Source organism: Dromaius novaehollandiae, chromosome 28 (assembly GCF_036370855.1).
Source record: "Dromaius novaehollandiae isolate bDroNov1 chromosome 28, bDroNov1.hap1, whole genome shotgun sequence".
Lineage (NCBI taxonomy): Eukaryota > Metazoa > Chordata > Aves > Casuariiformes > Dromaiidae > Dromaius > Dromaius novaehollandiae.
The window spans coordinates 5,046,366-5,062,564 of NC_088125.1; the positions used below are offsets into that span (position 1 = coordinate 5,046,366).

The 16,199-nt window shown below is 56.8% G+C and overlaps 1 protein-coding gene across 5 annotated transcripts in view; it reads left to right on the top strand.

Annotated features, from left to right (window-relative positions):
• IKZF4 (IKAROS family zinc finger 4) overlaps window positions 1–16,199 on the top strand; it is a 33,972-nt gene that overhangs the window by 2,237 nt on the left and 15,536 nt on the right. For 2 of the 5 annotated variants that reach the window (XM_064498558.1, XM_064498557.1), the window contains exons 2-3: window positions 8,232–8,286; window positions 14,129–14,233. In XM_064498558.1, coding sequence (XP_064354628.1) covers window positions 8,247–8,286; window positions 14,129–14,233 — 145 coding nt within the window. In that variant the 5' untranslated portion in view covers window positions 8,232–8,246. Of the gene's footprint in view, window positions 1–8,231; window positions 8,287–12,573; window positions 12,718–14,128; window positions 14,234–16,199 lie in introns of those variants that run through there. The other 3 variants (XM_026120027.2, XM_064498559.1, XM_064498560.1) reach the window with 3 other exon arrangements.

Here is a 16,199-nt window from a genome sequence, read left to right on the forward strand (position 1 = left end):
GTTTAATGCCTCCTGAGAAGAGCTGTGGTACAAATTTCCAACTCATTTTGCCTGTAGAGACTAAGAACTCACCTGTCATCTGTTGGATGGCACCTCAGCGCTGATGGGTTTTTCCTTTGTCTGGTGCCGGTGGAGTTTCAGGCCCAGGCGGGTTTTGAGCACTCCAGGCAGGGAGCGCTGGCTTGCGAAGACACCAGGAAACTCCGCGACTGCGTCGCGCTGTGGGACGAGGAGCTGGTCAGGCAGCGCGTGTTCCTCTGCACCGCGGCTGGATCCGGGGCCTGCTGCGGTCCCAGGAAAGGGCTCTGCGCGGACGCCCTGCTAACGCGCCCGCAGAGGAGGGATCCAGCGATGCGAGCGCGGCAGGAGAGATCGCGCGAGGAGGCAGCGGTAGCTCTGCGGAGAGAAGCTCTTGGAGCAAAAGCTGCTGCTGGCAGCTCTGCCGTAAACTTCTCTGCCTCCTTCATGGTTGCTCCTTGCTGAGTCTCGGCCCTTGGGAAGGGATGTGTGCTTGCTTGGCTTAGAAATCCTCGTGTGCTGGTCCCATGCCGTAAAAACGGGGAGACCTGCTTGTGCGTACGGACGCCTTGTCGGGCCTCGGAGCGCCTTGTCGGGCCTCGGAGCGCCTTGTCGGGCCTCGGAGCGCGCCCGCTTCCCCAGCTGCACGGCAGGGCCGGCACTTGCCGCTCCAGCGAGCTGAGGGGTGGAGGAGGAGTGAGTGGCCACGGAAACGTGCGGCGTTAACCACGAGGAGCGTAAAACACTCCAGGCGAGCACCGTCCCTGCGTTCTGCTCGGTGTCCACTAGTGGCAAAGGCAGGTTTGTCCAGGCCTAGCTCGGAGATGCGTTTTTGCTGCACATTAAGGTCCTGGTAGGGATAAACTAGCTCGTGACGCCATGTGTGAACAGGCCGTTGGGGGCCGAGGAAGGGTGACGTCCCCGCGACCGGCTCACCCACGCCGCCGGCGTCGCGGCCTCTGCGGTCACCCTCTGCCCGTTTGCCGGCTGCCGGGATCGCTCGCGCTCCTCTCCCTGGGCGGGCAGCGCTGCGGCCGTCCCTGCCCGGTGGGGACGTGGCGGAGGAGGTGGGGACCGTCCTCCCGGCACCGCTGGGGCGTGTGGTGACAGCCCAGCAGAGGTGGGATAACGACTTTTGGCCTCATCTTGGCTTTCGCTTCCAAGGACTCGAGGAAACCTGAGAGGCCTCAGTTAGCCAGCGCGAAAGGCCGAGCGTGGAGACCTTGTGAAGGTGCCACTGTTCGGAGGAGATGGGGAAAGGGGAATTACGCAGGCTGCTGGGCGCAGAAGCAGGAATCCCTCGGAGGGGCACTGGTCTGGCCGGCGCGGGCTGTTTACACAGCAGCAGCCTCTGTTCTGGGAAGAGAATTACGGGAACCACAGGCACAGCCGTGGTCTCCGAGCCCGAGGGACGGAGCTGGGGTTGTCCAAGGTCACCGGAGGGGAAGGAGGCGGAAAGCGCAGGGCGAGCAGAAGGAGGGAGCGTGCATCCAGGGAGGATTAATTTTTTTTCTGTTCTCAGTGGATCAGTTCCACTTAGCGCGCGTGTGTGTGTCATTAGTGAAGTTGGGCCACAGAGCTGCAGCGTTCAAAAGTGCAGCCCGGCTTCTGTTTTTAAAGGTCAGTGTCTCTTTCGTATTGTTGGGAGGAATGTATCTGTCTGTGAGTCTGTCTAGGTGAACGCTGAAGAAGTGACTTCTTTCCTCCTTCCATTGCCAGGGGAGCCTCACGTACTCACGTAGCTCGTAGCTCGTCTTTTCATCTATTGTAGGTTCAGCTTAGTTGCTCGTGGTAATTATTTATTCGCATTGTGGTGATGCCTGGAGGGCACAACATGGATTTAGACGCTGAACAAAGACATGGTGGAAGATGGCCCTCGGTGTGCTTTGAATGAAAACTTTGTTGAAGTCGCTGAATCTCAGGCGCCTGTTTAAGATCAGCAGTTTTACGTTGCGCTGTTTTATAGGGCTTTTTCCATCAATAGGCTTTGAAATGAAATGGTATCAATGAATGGGCGAGCATCGTGTCCGGTCACGTTGGCTCTGGGAGAAGCTCCGTCTGGGGAGGGACTTTTCCTGCACTGTGAACGTTAGCAAAAACGAGCGTCTCTGCTTCGGCGAGAGACGGGGCTGTGTTTTACCTGTGAACTGCTGGACTCGTTTTGATCACCGATTCAGCGCTTGCGTTTGGGTCTCCAAAGGGCTTTGTCTCTCTCCCCCTGTTTTATTTATAAAAAGGACAGGTTGCATCCGTGTTTGGTCAGTTCTTGGGTTAAGGCACCTCAAACGTGGGAGCTGGACTGGCAGCGGCTCGGTAAATGAAGCGTGGGGTCGCTTCCGGGGGGGGCACCGGACTGCCTTTATGGTTTACGAGGCTGCTGAGAGGCAGAAGATTAGCTTTGCTGTTACGATAAACCTCCAGTATGAGTGGTTTACGAGTGGAACATGGGAAGTTTTTCTTCCCATCCCTAAAGCAATAACTTATAAATATTTTTGTTTACTCTATTCTGCCAATATTACATGGCATTGCTTCATTCAAATGTAGGCTTTATAATAAATGTCCAAGAAAATTAAGGGTGTCTTCCCAATTCAGCAACGAGTAGCTGTCAGCTGCTGTCCTTCCAGATGGAGGACTGCATTAAATTATTTTTTTAGCAATGACACTTCATCTTATTTAATAATATATTTCAAAATATGGAAACAATGGGAGCTGTTTTATAACGGATAAAACATGTCACAATGCCTTAATTTTTGCTTTTGAAAGGCGGGTCCGTTTACTTCTGACTGCTGAATCGCTCTAAATGTGGTCTTGCCGGCGCAGCGAGGCCGTGCCCTGCCAGCTAACGGTGCCAGCCGCCACCGAGCATCCGCACGCGCGTGGTGCTCTGCGAGCCACTTCCTCGGCGCTTAAATCGGCGACACTCGCAAGACGCGGGGTTTTCAATAAAAAAGCTGTTGCCCTGAGCTTGGTTTTGAAGCGTTTCCAATGACACAAACTTTTTTTTTGAGCAGCTGGTTCGTTTAGCTAACTTCTATTTGCAGCAAAGGTGGAAAAAAAGTCCTCATGTTGGAAAATAAAGTGCAGCGAATGGAAACAATCGTTTGGGAAAGAGAAACTGCAGGGACCTTTACAGCGCTTACTAATTCTTGCCCTGACAGGAGGCTCTAAGATGCTCGCTGCGACCGTGTCTCCGCCGCACATCTTTCTCGCGGGCGGTTCGCTGCCGGGGATGTCCGTGTAGCGGCTCCCGCGAAGCCCGGAGCCGAGGTGCCCTTCAGCAGGGGACCGGGAGCCCGCCCGGGTCTCGGAGAAGCCAGCCGCAGCCCGGTCGGGCGGGAGCGGGAGCACGGCTCGCGGAGCGTGCCGCCTCGGCGCCGGTGCCTCGCGTCAGTAAGTCCGAGGCCGTCGGCCTCAGCAGCGCTCCTTTCCCAGGCTGGGGCGTCTCGCTAGCGTTGGGGCTCCCGTCTCCCTGCTGAGAGCAGGGTGGCCGCGCCGGTGGCTTCAAGCCGGCAGGCACCTGCGCTCTGTCGGGGCTCCCGCTGTGGGTGTTGAGGAGGAGGTGAGTGACGGGAACCCGAAGGAGAAGCCGCCCGCGTTGCAGGCCTGGCTCAGAGCCGTGCGCTGCCTTTGGTCCCCCAACATCAGCGGCTTTCCGCGAGGTTTCCACGAGGCACGGCACAAGCGCCGAAATCTCCCCGCGAGCTTCTCAATGCGGATGGGGCTCCATCTCCTCGGAAGAAGGGTTCAAGCGGGTCTGCGTTAGCGTGCCTGGTGCTGCGGGTGCCCGGCTGTCCTCACGTTCCTCGCTGGGAATCGGCGCGGACCTCGCAAGCTGGCACCACGCGTTCGCGGCCGAGGCGGAGCGGACACTGCCGCCTTTGCGGTTAGTTATTGGGCCCGGTGGAGCCGCAGAAGCAGGACGCTTTCCTCTCCTCTTGCTGCTTGTTGCGCTGCTGTTGTCCGTTTTAGGTGTTTTTGTGGTGTGAAAGCTGCAGAACGCTCTTTTTTACGGTTCCCCGAGGATCCTCCCGTGCGCCGCGGCTCGGAGGGTCTGATCCGATCGGGGCGTTGTGTCCGCAAACGGGGCGTTTCTGGAGAAACGGTCCATGCTGTGCAAGCCGGCTCGGAGTGCTGGGCAAGCCGGGGAACGGGGACGCGCGAAAGGGTTTTGGTTTGTGTCTGATCGCTACGGCTGGTGTGAGCTGCGTATTTACCCTCTTTAGGGGTTCACATTGTAATCTTAAAAATAATCTGGCAGAGGTCTCGGTGTAATTGGGTGGGAATGTCATGTTCTCTGCCTGCGGTCGTGGTATCTGGAGTGGGAGAAGTGTCTCGCTGCTGGTGCTGAGCGTGCAAAATCGTCGCACAAGACTTGAGGTGTAGCTAGATGCCTTGGGGAGAAATTAAGAGGGGAAGAAAACAGGCCGGTTTCCTTAATGACCACAGGACCAAGAGGACTTAAAAACCGGCTCCCAAGGCAACCGGTGGAAGCCCTGTTTTGGGCAACACTTGAAAGTGGCCTGCAGGCTGGGGAAGGACAGGCTAGGTGTGATCTAATGAGACTTTTTCCGTCTCTAGAATTCCTCCGTCCTCCGAGTAACAAGCGCACAAAGATCCAGCGCTGCTCTCCGCTCGGTAAGGCGTTCCAGGCCTCGCTTCCTTCAGAAGCCTCTTGTTATTAGTGCAAAGGACATTCACAAATTGCATCATGCTGAGATGGAGGTTTTTTTTTTTTAAATTGGGCTAGTTCTGAGGAATTTTTTTCCTTGAGTGTTGTCACTTGGGGAAAAGTCCTTATTTCAGAAGGGAGGAGAGCGTCGAGCGCTTCTGAAGGCGTGCTGCTCTAATTTTAGTGCGCTTCTGTTTCTAATTCCCAAGCCGACGATCACACCTGAAAGCTGGGAAGAAAGTCCACGGATTCAGATCGGGTCTCCGTCACCTTTGCAGGTGTAAAGATCTGTCACGGGTTGAATCCCCAGCAAGCCGAGAGACCTGCATCCCCTTCCGGAGGGAGGATAAGCTGCCGCGCGGGGCGTTACGCTCCGAGGACGAGCGGTTTGCTTGGTGGTTGGGGGTCCCGGTGCTCCCGGCGTTACAGCCGCTCCCGCGGCGCCTCGGTCCCGGAGCGTTGCCGGTTGGCAGAGGGAGTCGGGGAGGAGGCCGCTCCTCCAAGCGCGGACGCGCGGCGGGTGGGAAGCGGCTCGAGGGCGAGCTCGGAGGCGGGGGCATCACGTTGCCGGCGCGCGGCACCGGCGGGAGCTGCGTCCTTCGGAGTCGCCCGTCTCTCCCGGGGACGTCGCTTCGCCCCGGCTGCGTCGCGGTTTGAGGTGGAGGGTTCCGGCTGCTCGGCCTTTTTGTGGTGCTTTTTAAAATTAAAAGGATTCTTGGAACATTCGACCTTTGGCTAGCAAATGGTTGTTTATGGGCCGCTGTTGCTGTATGGCTGTAGGTGCAGGTGAGCTTGGTGCTGTATTTACCAAATATAGAGACATTTTGTGATTTACAGTTCCCGGTTGTGGAGGCCTTGCGCTCCGCTAGCATTAAAGGCGATAACTGCTGACACGTGGCTCAGGGCTCCGGAAACGCTCCCGGTGTTTTTCTCTGGGTCCCCGTTTTAACATACAGAGGAGCAGGGAGTCAGTCCCGGTTATTGCACATCATCCCATTAGTGCTAACGAGACTGCTGTGCGAGGAGGGAGGAGGAGCTGCAGAACGGGCTCCTTAACTCAGTTGCGTTTGGCTGGTTATTAGCTGCTTACTTGGAGGGAAATTAACTTCTCGGGGTGATTCTTTGCTGCCTGTTGCCTGCGGTTTGAAGAAGACACCAGGGTCCTCGTTGTTCTTGGTGTCACCCACGGTGCGAGGAGGTGTCGGTGCAGAGCAGTAGCAAAGCGTCTGCTACTGAACCGAGCAACTGCTGGACTTAAAATGACCTAAGACTAAATATTTACCTTGTTCCTACAAAAATATCCTCTTCAGAGCACAGAGAGAGTCATCTTTAGGACAATCTCTTGGCACTTTGTCTTTTTTTTTTAAATCTAGTATTTTCAAGGGCTTCTGCAGAGTAGGAGAGAGAGGGCTTTCTAAATAAAACTGATTTTCGTTAATGCATTGCATGCCCTTCGTGCAGAGCAGACGGGTCGCTGAGCGCCTGTGCGTAACTCAGAAAAGCAAAATTACGGGTTCAACAAAAATAAAACTGCAGGATGCATTTTAAGCCACAGTTACTGTGTAACCCAGCGCCTGAGAGAGAGATTTCAACCTACATTATTTTCATTTTGTGAAGTTAATGGCCGCTGTGGGATCGGAGGGGGAATTCTGAAGCGCTCGGCTTTTCCTCTGCCGCGCAGGCTGACGAGCTGGATAACGGCAAATTCGTGACAGCGAATTCCCAGCGGCAACGTCCCGGGAAGTCATCCTTGGTCTTGCTGATACGGACAGCAGGGAGGGGAATAGTGTGGGTGTGCACGGGACTGGCCCGCGCGCTTCGTTGCTTTGTGCCGTTCTTATAACTTGATTTAACTTTGTGCAGCCTCCGCGGAGGCTTTCGGTGCCCGTTGCTGGGGAGGAAGCACCTCTGCTCGTGCGTGCGGAGCGCGTCGGTGAGTCCGCGTCCCGCCGCCGCCGGGGAGGTTGGAGGAGGCGGCCCGTGCGGCTGCGGGGCTCTGCCGCGGTCGCCGATGCAGCCATGGAGCCGGGTCCTCGCCCCGCGAGGGGCTGGACCGGGCTTAAGCTGATGCCCAGCTAGGAAAAGGCGCTGCCTCCTCCAAGCGAGGCAGTCCCCCATGTCAGGTTTGTAGTTAAGTGGAGCATGGTGAGAGCATTTTTCCTTAATTAACATAAAGCGAGTAGTCGGATCCGATGGGTTAATAAGCCCAGACTAATATGCCTTGTCCGCATCTGTATTGTCTCGAGCAGTACATTGCCAGGAGCAATGCTTGTACAACTTACTTCAGTTCATTCAAGAAGCAGTTATTGTTAAAAATCTGCTTTTAAAAGGGGCACCGTCAGAAGAGAACGACTGATTTCTTCCAGCTCGAAAAAGGTACCAAAGTCCCCTTAAAAAGTCCTGTTTCTGTATCGATCCACTTCGGTGTATTGGCTGTTTAAGAAAAGGAGAGAAAAGTTAATATCATTTCTTCTTTTTGTGTGTGCTCACACTTTGCAAATCACATTTATTTTCCTTTCGAGGAGACGATTCATCTCCGCAAATTATCGCTTTTTTAATTGTTCTCCGCAGCAAACGCTCCGTCTCCGAACGTATCAACTGCCAATTCTGGTGTGAATTCTGAACGGCAAAACTCGTGTTTTTGGAACTGTACTCATTTTGTTTTTTAAACAGCAAATGTAATTGACAAATAAAAAGCCATCTGAATGTATAAAATGTTCATTATCTCCACGGGGTGCCAAGCAGCAAAATATAAGGCAGATTTCCCTTTTCTTTTGGCGTGGTCCTTGGAACGGCTGTTGCGAGGCTGCTCAGCAGCGCGTTGTGTGTTAACATTCAGTCTCGTTGCCCCAAAAACGATTCTTTTCATTGATGAAATGAAGCTAAAGGCTTCAGCTGGACAGTCTCCGCGTGCGGGAACTTGTCCCCGCGCCGGGTGTGCCGGGACAGGGCGCGAGGGCAGAGGCAGCCAGGGAGACGCGCTGCCGGCACCGCACGCCTCGCTGGCGGGGTCTCGCCCGTGGCCGTCGGTCCCTCCGGAGCAGCGAGGGTTCGGCTGGGTTTTGCCGCGTCAGACGTGCGGGAGAACTGGCAGCTGCTTGTCCCCGTTTGGCTCTACGGACGGACGCTGCTTGGCGCGCGGGTTCCCGCGGGAGCGCGGCAGAGCGGCGGCGGTGGCGGTCCGTGCGCGGAGCCGGGGTGAAACGCTCCGCGTTCGCTGTGACGTTGGTCTGCGGCACCGAGCTGCCGTGGCCTCGCCGCGGTGACCGCTGGGCACCGGTCGCTGCCAGCCTTGGCTCCTGCTTTCCCAGGGGAGTGCCTGGAAAGCCTCTCTCCAATGGGAGAGCACGAACTGAGTCCCGCCGGGGTTGACGCTGAAGTCAGCGTTGATGGTTAAGCCCAACGCTGCAGAGCAGCTTTCAAGAAACTCGGGGCGAGTAACCTGCCCGCTCCGAGGAGCCGCTCGGCGGCGTTCCTGGAGGAGGAGGAGTGTCCAGGGGGCTGCTCGAGGCCGACTCTGACTGAGCTCTGCTTTCTCTTTCAGCAAAGTACCTTAAAGATGGATATAGAAGACTGTAATGGACGATCTTACATATCTGGTATGTCCGATCTTGATTTTTGTCAGATATTTTGGGTTGCTAACGCTTCAGGGTGCTCGGTATCTTCGTCTGGGTCCAAGCTGCCCCGCGTTAGGTTGCTTAGCCCCAGGGCCGTGCTGCTGTTGTGCATTGAAGAACTGCATTCAGATCACCTAGCACGTCTCATTAAGTATCTGAGGAGTGTTAATGCGTGGCATAATAAACGGGTAATTATGGGGAAAAAACAATCCTCCCTAGGCTGATCCTTGAGAGTTTGCACTGAAGTTTCTGTGCGTCTGTTCGCACGCGGCTCTGTTCGGTGGCTGTCGGTTCGCCGCTCGCCAGCTGCGGGTGAGATTTAAGCCTTGCTGCAAGCAGGAAGGAGAATGCGTTTCCCGCGATGCCCGCGGTCCCGGCGCTGCGGCATCTTGGGGGAGGCTGGTCGGTCCCGCGGGACTCCCTGGTTTTGCTAACGAAGCGGGTGTCTTGTTCTCCCCTCGGTCCGGTCGTCTCCACAATGACGCACTATGCCGGACTCGCGGTTCCCAAAACGCGTGATATTTAAGACCCCCGCAGGTGATCTCGGCTACGCACTCTGCCAAGCCCAGCGCTATTGTTTATTAGCGTAAGTTCAGATTAAACCCAGGCCGAGTTCCAAATGCAAAACCATGAAACGTCCGCGGGAGAGGGGGAGGCTGCGTGGGACTGACCGAAATGTCAGCGATGGAGGTTGCCGGTTCACCAGACCGGTCGGTAACCGGCAGAGTCACGCAGACACGAACCGCGGCGTCGTGGGTCGAAACCAGTGAGCGCCTGTCGCTGCCGCTTCCCGTGTGACCACCTCCGGGAGGGTCCTCCAGGGCCCCGGCGGGATTGATAGCCTAGCTGGTTGCCTATAGAAACCTGGCTCCTAGCCTGTATAGGTCGTAAGTGAAAGCTAGTTTGGCGGGATTTGTTCTTATCTCTGGGGGACTGGTGTTTGCAGCGTAGAAACACCTCGGTTTGTCAGTCTTTGCTCGGGAAAGGAGTTGGACTAGAGTTAAGACGTGATGTAGATGCAGAAGTTATAAAGCCAGGAGGGACTTTTGCGATTAGCTAATCTGGCCTCCGACGTGAGAGACGAGGACATTCTGCGTTAGGACCGTGAACGGGAAGAGCTGCAGGGTGCTGGAGATGAGTCGTTCAGCGGGGATGAAGGTCAGAAGCCGAAGCGCATTAAAAGGAGAGAGGACCCCGGCTGTCACAGCCGGCAGTGGCGGTGGTGAGAACTTGGTGCCTTGACAGAGCTGCGCGGGGGACCTTGCACAATGCCCCTTCGCATAAATCATGTTATATCTTGCCCGTTTTCACAAAGTTCATCCTCGGAGTTATTGTGTCCCCCTTCTTTCTGTGAAGATTTCCTTTGATCCCCAGAGGATCTGGGCTTGGGATGGATTTTTGGCTCTTCTCAAAGCGCCGTTCCCGCCGCAGTTTGCTGCCTGGGTTCTGGTTGCCAGGATGCCTCCGTTAAGTAACAAAACGCTTCCCTGAAGTTGGCCGATCGCGTCGTGCCAGGGTGGCTGCCCGCTGAAAGCGGCCGCTTTGTCTAGTTCGGTTTTCTGCTCGGCAGAGCCGCGTCCTCCCGGCTCTCGCGGCGGTCCTCAAAGGGAGCTGGGACGCGCGCGAGCACACTCCCTTCGGAGCTCCGTGTTGCCTTACGAGCTGCGGCTTTGGTTTTCCTTCGGGAGGTTTTGGGGTGAGCTTCCCCTTTCCCCGCAGTCTCTGCGGTCGGTCTGTGCTTCCCTGCAAGCATCGAAGTGCTGCAGCTCGGAAAGGAGGTCCGAAAAGAGGCACTAGAGAAAGCCCGTCTCTCGGCGTAACCCAAATCCCTCTCCGTGAGCGTGTGAGCTCTGAACGCTGGAAATGCTGGGGTCTGAGTCCTAAGTGGCTCCCAGAGTTTGGAGGGAAAGGGGATGGCTAAAGGATGGGCGAAAGGTGGGGGAGAAGGGAAGAAAAGCGTTGGAAGAGCTGGGCGGGCCCTTCCCTGTCGGGGTGGGTTTTTTGCATCCAGGCAGCACCATTCACCTGCTGCAGCTTCATCAGAAACCGACTGGGTCTCCATCAGGCGAAGTCACACTCTAAGCTTTATTTTAAACTATTTTTTTCTAAGTAAGTGTGATGGAAGCCGGCCCTCAAAGCGCGGGGTAAATGCCGTGGTCGCTGTGGGAGAGACCGGGCTGCGCGGGAACGCCTCGGCACTGCCGGTTTCCTGGTGCTTGGGGAATTAAGCCTCCAGGGCCCGCTCAGCTCTCGGCCTTGCTGCGCAGCCTGTCTTTGCGGGTGCGGGGGGCCAGGGCAATCATAATTAAGATTATCTGCTCGTTAGGGTCAGGGTTGAGACCTGCCAGTTAGCTGCTTCGAGTTGCTGAGCTGCTGTGGACCCGAAATGACTGGAGGAAATAAACAGCAGAACTCCTGAAACTTGCTTCTGCGAAATATTTTTAATTAAACGAATTCTTAAAAAAAAAAAAAAAAATCCACGTTTCTCACATAGCGAGGTAACCGAAAGCCCGGAAATTTGTAAAGAATGTGAAAAGCTTTGTCTCCTTTGAATTCTTCACTGGAGAATGAGTTAGTTCTGAAACAGCTCTGGCGAAGACACGGTTGTTACCACAGCGGGGTAGGAACAAGGTGGAGGCGGGCAAGGCCGCTGCGTCTCGGCTCCTCAGGTGCCGCGTCCTCACGACGAGCCTCTCTTTGGGTGCTTACCCCGAAAACGAGCGTTCTGATCGTGCAGATAGTGGCTGCGCGGTTCGTTCTTGCTCAGCAAACGCTCTTTCTGGGGCCGAACGGGGACGATGGCAGGCTGCCGCCGCGGCCGGGCTTTTCCCCGCGCCGGCACTGCGGATGCAGGGTTAACAGCTCCGTTCCCTGGATAACCGGGCTGCGGGCCTGCGAGTCGCCTCTAGCGTCACGTTCAGGTTTCCATTTGTTTTTAGAACAAACAAAATGTGACCCAATATTTCCTGAAATTCGAAGTCTGAACAGTTATCGGAGAGGGAAATGGCTAAGAGACCGTCGAAGCCCAGGCGCTGGCTGCTCCCCGAGGTGGGATCGGGCTTCGGTTCTCGCTCTCCTCGCAGGAAACGCGCCCGCCCTCGCGGAGAGGTGCCGGGAGCGGTTGTCCGGGGGTGCCGGTGGCTCCCGCTCTGTGCGGCCGGAAGGGCTGGGCGCATCCCTGGGCGCATCCCGTTCAGCGGGAGCCCTGCGGTCCTTCGGCCTGAAGGGCTCTAGAGGGAGAGGGTGGCTGGCGGGGAGCTGAGCCCTGGGCTGAAAACGGGATGCTGTGCCATCGCCTGTCTGCTTGAAGGGACCAAGGAGAAACTAAGTTTTTCTCCTTAATGTCTGATACAGCTTCTAGTTTGGGGGTTTTAACCTTTCTCCCATACATCAGAGATCGGCAGCAGCTGGAAACAGGTTGCAAAACGCTGCACCACGGTTCTTCGTGTTGTTAAAACCACTTGGATGCTTTGTTAGTGCATCCCGATCTTATGGTCAAGGTTAACCCAGACCTGGGGTCAGGAGGATCCTCCGTGTAGGGCAGTCGTGCTCCGAGGTGAGCTCGCCTGGAAATGCCGTATGGGCCATTCCTGGCAATTCCAGCATGAGGCCGTGGTCTCTTGTGGTTGCTTCCTGGGGCGGGTCGCAGCTGTGGGGTTGGACTGTTTGATACAGCTAAGTTTTGGGGTGTAAAGTGCTGGGAAGCCTTTTGGGGTGTGTGAAGCGGCTCTGCTGGATCTGCTCCGGAGCCGCCTGGAAGCGGGGAGGACGGGCTTTGGTGGCCGTCAGTCCTCCTCGACGTGCTCTGTGCCCGAACGCAGCAGGTAGCTGGGGAAGCCAGCAGGTTTTGCCCCATTTCTGAAGCTGGTGACCAAGACTTCAGTGTCCCCTTCGTCATCAGTGCAGGAGGGTCAGAGCCCAAATGACCCGTCGCTGGCTGCTGGAAGGAGAGACCGTCGCGTGGGAGCGCGGGCTCGACTTAGGGGTGATGCTGGTCTCCCTTCAGTTATCAGGGTCTCTCTTTCCCGCTGGTGTTCCTGGTTCCTGCCGGCCCCTTGCAAGGGCAGAGCGGACTCGGCAGCCTGCGGCACGCTCCGGTGCGCCGGGCTCTGCCTCGACCCCCTGCCGCCGCCGCCCCGCGGCTCCGGTCCCGCTCCCCCCCCGCCCCGCCGGAGCCGGGCGCTGCCGCGGGGAGGGAGCCTTGCAGCCCGCCTTCCAGCTCGCCGCGCTGCTCGGCTGTGAAATGACGGTGGTTTCTCTCACTTCCAGGAATCTGCTCTTCCTGGAAGGTGAGTGGCTGAGTTCGCCCTCCCGGTGAAACGCAGACATGCACACACAGCCTGTATTCCAGCGCGGTTTCCAAGGAGTTGGCTGTGATAACACTCCAGGGTCTCTTCAGCAAGGTAGAATAATGTAAGTTAAACGGGGGGGCGGGGGGGAGGATGCTGAAATAACTCTGTGCCATTTCTGCTTGCTCTTTGCGCGGGGCGTCGTTGGAGACGCAGAGGAGAAGGGGTGTAGGGGGCTGGTTAACGTGTCGGATAGAGAGACCGACTGTGGATGGTGATTTATGGGTGTGTGGAATGGCTTGCGCTGGGCAGGGAAGGACCTGGCCCCGCAAGACGCCCTGCGAGCACCGAAGGCAGGTGCTGGCGAGGCAGGACGCTGCTCGTGATGTGCGGTGCCGGCTCCCTCGGAGAGGTGGCCGTGCCTCTGCCTCCCCCCGAAAAGCGGCCGTTCGGCGTTGAGGCTGCGGGGCAGGCGCCGCGGGGTCCGCTCCTCCGGGCTTTTCCCCGCGGGGCTCGTGCAGCGTTTCCTCTCTAACCTCTCCCCGCCGAGAGCGTCGTCTCCGCGCGCGTGGCTGGTAACGCACGTCGCCTTCGCGTGACCCAAACTTGCTGGCAGCAGCCTGTCAACCTCGTCTCAGCGTGGGGAGGGGAGAGGGAAGGATCCTCGAAGGCCCTTCCACCCCGGGAGGAAGGAAAATCTCTTTAAAATGTTGCCATGGGGACTCGGAAGGGGCGAGGGCGCTGCTGGGATGTCCCGGCTTCGTCTCGCTTGAGCAGCGGTTTAGGACGTGCTGCCTCGCTTCGGGCATTTACCGCCGGTGATCCCGTGCTCAGCAAGGCCGATGAGCTCAGCGTCCCGGCGGCCGCCGGACAGTGGGATGAGCTGGGCTCGGAGAGCGTCGGGAGAAGGGTTTCTCCAGATGCAAGTATTCAGAAATAGCGTTACCAGCTGCGCTAGAGGATTTCACGGAGCTTCTGCACTTTCCATCATGAAACTCTTTGCAGTCTGTTCGCGCAGCGTCGCGGAGAAGCAGGGCTGCCGGGAGGGACGCTGCGGCTCACCCGGGCGCTCGGGCAGCCAGCGGGTCTCGTACAGAAACCTGGCGATCGCTGTTGGTCCCGGAAGGGGGAAGGAACGAGCCCAACCTGCTGCGCGAGTGCGTTGGGCTCGCGATGGTCTGGTCTCAGCCTCGGGCAGGCGTGTGCGTGCCCTCGGCGCGGCTTGCAGCCCTCTGCCCTGCTGCGGGCGCCTCTTCACGGCAGTCGGGAAAGCAAAGCCCGGTGCTGCCGGCATGCTGTTGGCTCGCGGCTGTTGCTTTTGAGGCGGTAACAGTTGGAAAACTGTGTTCCAGGATGAGTCTAGCTCCAGCCTGACCCCGTGCAGGGAACGGCCCCGTGGGGGTTCGGCAGCCCCGGTCCAAAGAGGAGGAGGGGGATCGGCTGGGCGGAGGGTTCGGCTGAGCGAAGCCCGTGGCAGCCGGCGGCAGCCGTGCTCCAGGCCTAACTCGCTGGTGTTTCCCCCCTGGTTTCCGCAGGTAGCGGGGATTCCTCCCTGGAGAAGGAGTTCAGCTCGGCGATCGTGGGACCCACGGTGAGCACGCCCAACAGCCAGCACTCCTCCCCGAGCCGCTCGCTCAGCGGTGAGTACGCTGCCTTAACCAAAAGCGGTGCCCGGATCTGCCTGTTTTGTCCCCAAACCCTGCGCTCTCTCAGGCGTGACAGAAATTTCAACTTCCCGCTGTGCCAGATTTCTTTCTAAATCTGACTCTTTGTTTTCCAACTGAAGAGGATAAAATCCCTGCCTTGGTCTCCGAGTGGAGCAGCTGCCAGGTTGCTTATCCTGGGCACCCGACCGCCGCGGAGGCTGGAGTTCGGGGTCGGCTGCGGCAGTGCCGGGGGCTCGTGGCCTTTCTTCCCTGTGCAGTTGTGAATTTCAAGCAGCTCCGTGCTGCAGCTCGGAAGGGGCAGCAGAGCTGTTGGTTGCTTCGGAATAAGTTATTCGTTGCACCGGTCTAGGTGGCTGTGTGGGAAATCGAAAAGCCCCAGCACGTCCTCTCCCGGGTAGCGGGGACGGGCTGGAGGCTGCGGCACGCGCAGCGCTTCACGGAGCAGCGGCCCTTCACCTCTGTGTGAACGAGTCTGTCGTCTGTCTGAGGTTATTTCTGTAGCTGTGGTAGATCCCGAGAGTTCCTGCGCGTGTTGAGAGGCACCGAGAGTATTTCTGCCTCCCGCCTGGGATGTGTCTAGCCGTCCCACTGCAACGCGAGCGCTCGAAAGAGCTAGCAGTGTCCACCTGAAACAAGATCTCCGCGAGAGAACCTGACTCTGGACGTGAGTAGCTCTGCCCTCGGGACAGCGTTACAGCTGCTGGATGCCTGGAGCCTGCCGAGCTGCCCTGCACATCCCGGCTTGCGGAGCAGGTCGCAGAGAGCCTGGAGTCCAGGGTGTCGAACGCTGTCCGAGCAAAGGAGCAGTGCGCGGAGCGGGGAGGACGCAGGAGCCGTCACGTGTCAGTGGTGTGGGGGAGAGCCAGGTCCAGACTGGGTGACCCTTCACGTGACAAAGGAAGAAGCTGCATCACTCCTGCATCTCTGTCCCCTTTTTTCAGCCTTGGAAGCGATGGGAGATGAAGCTGGCCCCAGACCGCGGTCACAGTGCACCTCAGTCGTGTGTGACGCTGCTCACGGAGACGCTGAGCTCCGTTTTCACTTTCGCTACTGCCATGGGGTGACTGGAAAACACCAGCTCCCAGCCTTAACTTGCCCGTAGCCAGGCTGTGCCATTTTGTTCTGTCCACGAGTCTGTGCATCCCATGAAACTTCCCAGCTCCTTCCCTGCCTCTTGACTGAATTCTCACTCTTTCTGTTTTTAAGTGAATGGAACTGCTTTTCAGGTTATATTTAAGAACCTGCATCAGTAAAATGGGCAGGTCTGATTTCAAAGCTGTCACAGTTTGTTACCAGTTGTGTTGCGCAGTCCAGTCCCGTTATTCCCCGTGGTGACTGACGAGAAATGCAACGTTTCACTTGTGCGCTGAAAAGCGGCCTGACCCTAGATGAGTTGAGCAAGGCTGATGCAGACGTAAGTTGTAGAGATGCTATTTACATCGCAGTCGTCTTGGGGCAGCAGTCAAGATTTCCTGGGTCCTCTCTATTGCTAAACGGCATTGACACATGAAAAGAAGTAGTGCTGAGGTAAGAGAGTTGGCAAGTCCCACTTTGAATTGTGCTCTCTGCAGTCGAGAGCTGACACTTGGGCCATCTCTACCAGATTGACTCAATGAATATCTGAAAGATTGGTATTGCTCTGATCCTCCCTCTCTCCCACCTTTTAGCATATAATTGCTATTGCTTTTCCATAGCAAAGAAACTCCTCCATAATTTATCCATGTGTGCTTCCAGCAGTTAGTTCTTTGGGACACCTCTGTTAGGTCCTGGCATTTGAAGGTTGCTTTTTGTGAGCCAGGATAAAATAAACCCCCAAAATTACATTTTCAGAGGGGGGTAATATTATGTATTAGCTCTGTTCCCATTTTTCCTTTTATTGCTTGCTGTTTATTTTATATTTGCCCTATAAAAGTGCTTAGAAGCTCTGCAAAGAAATGGA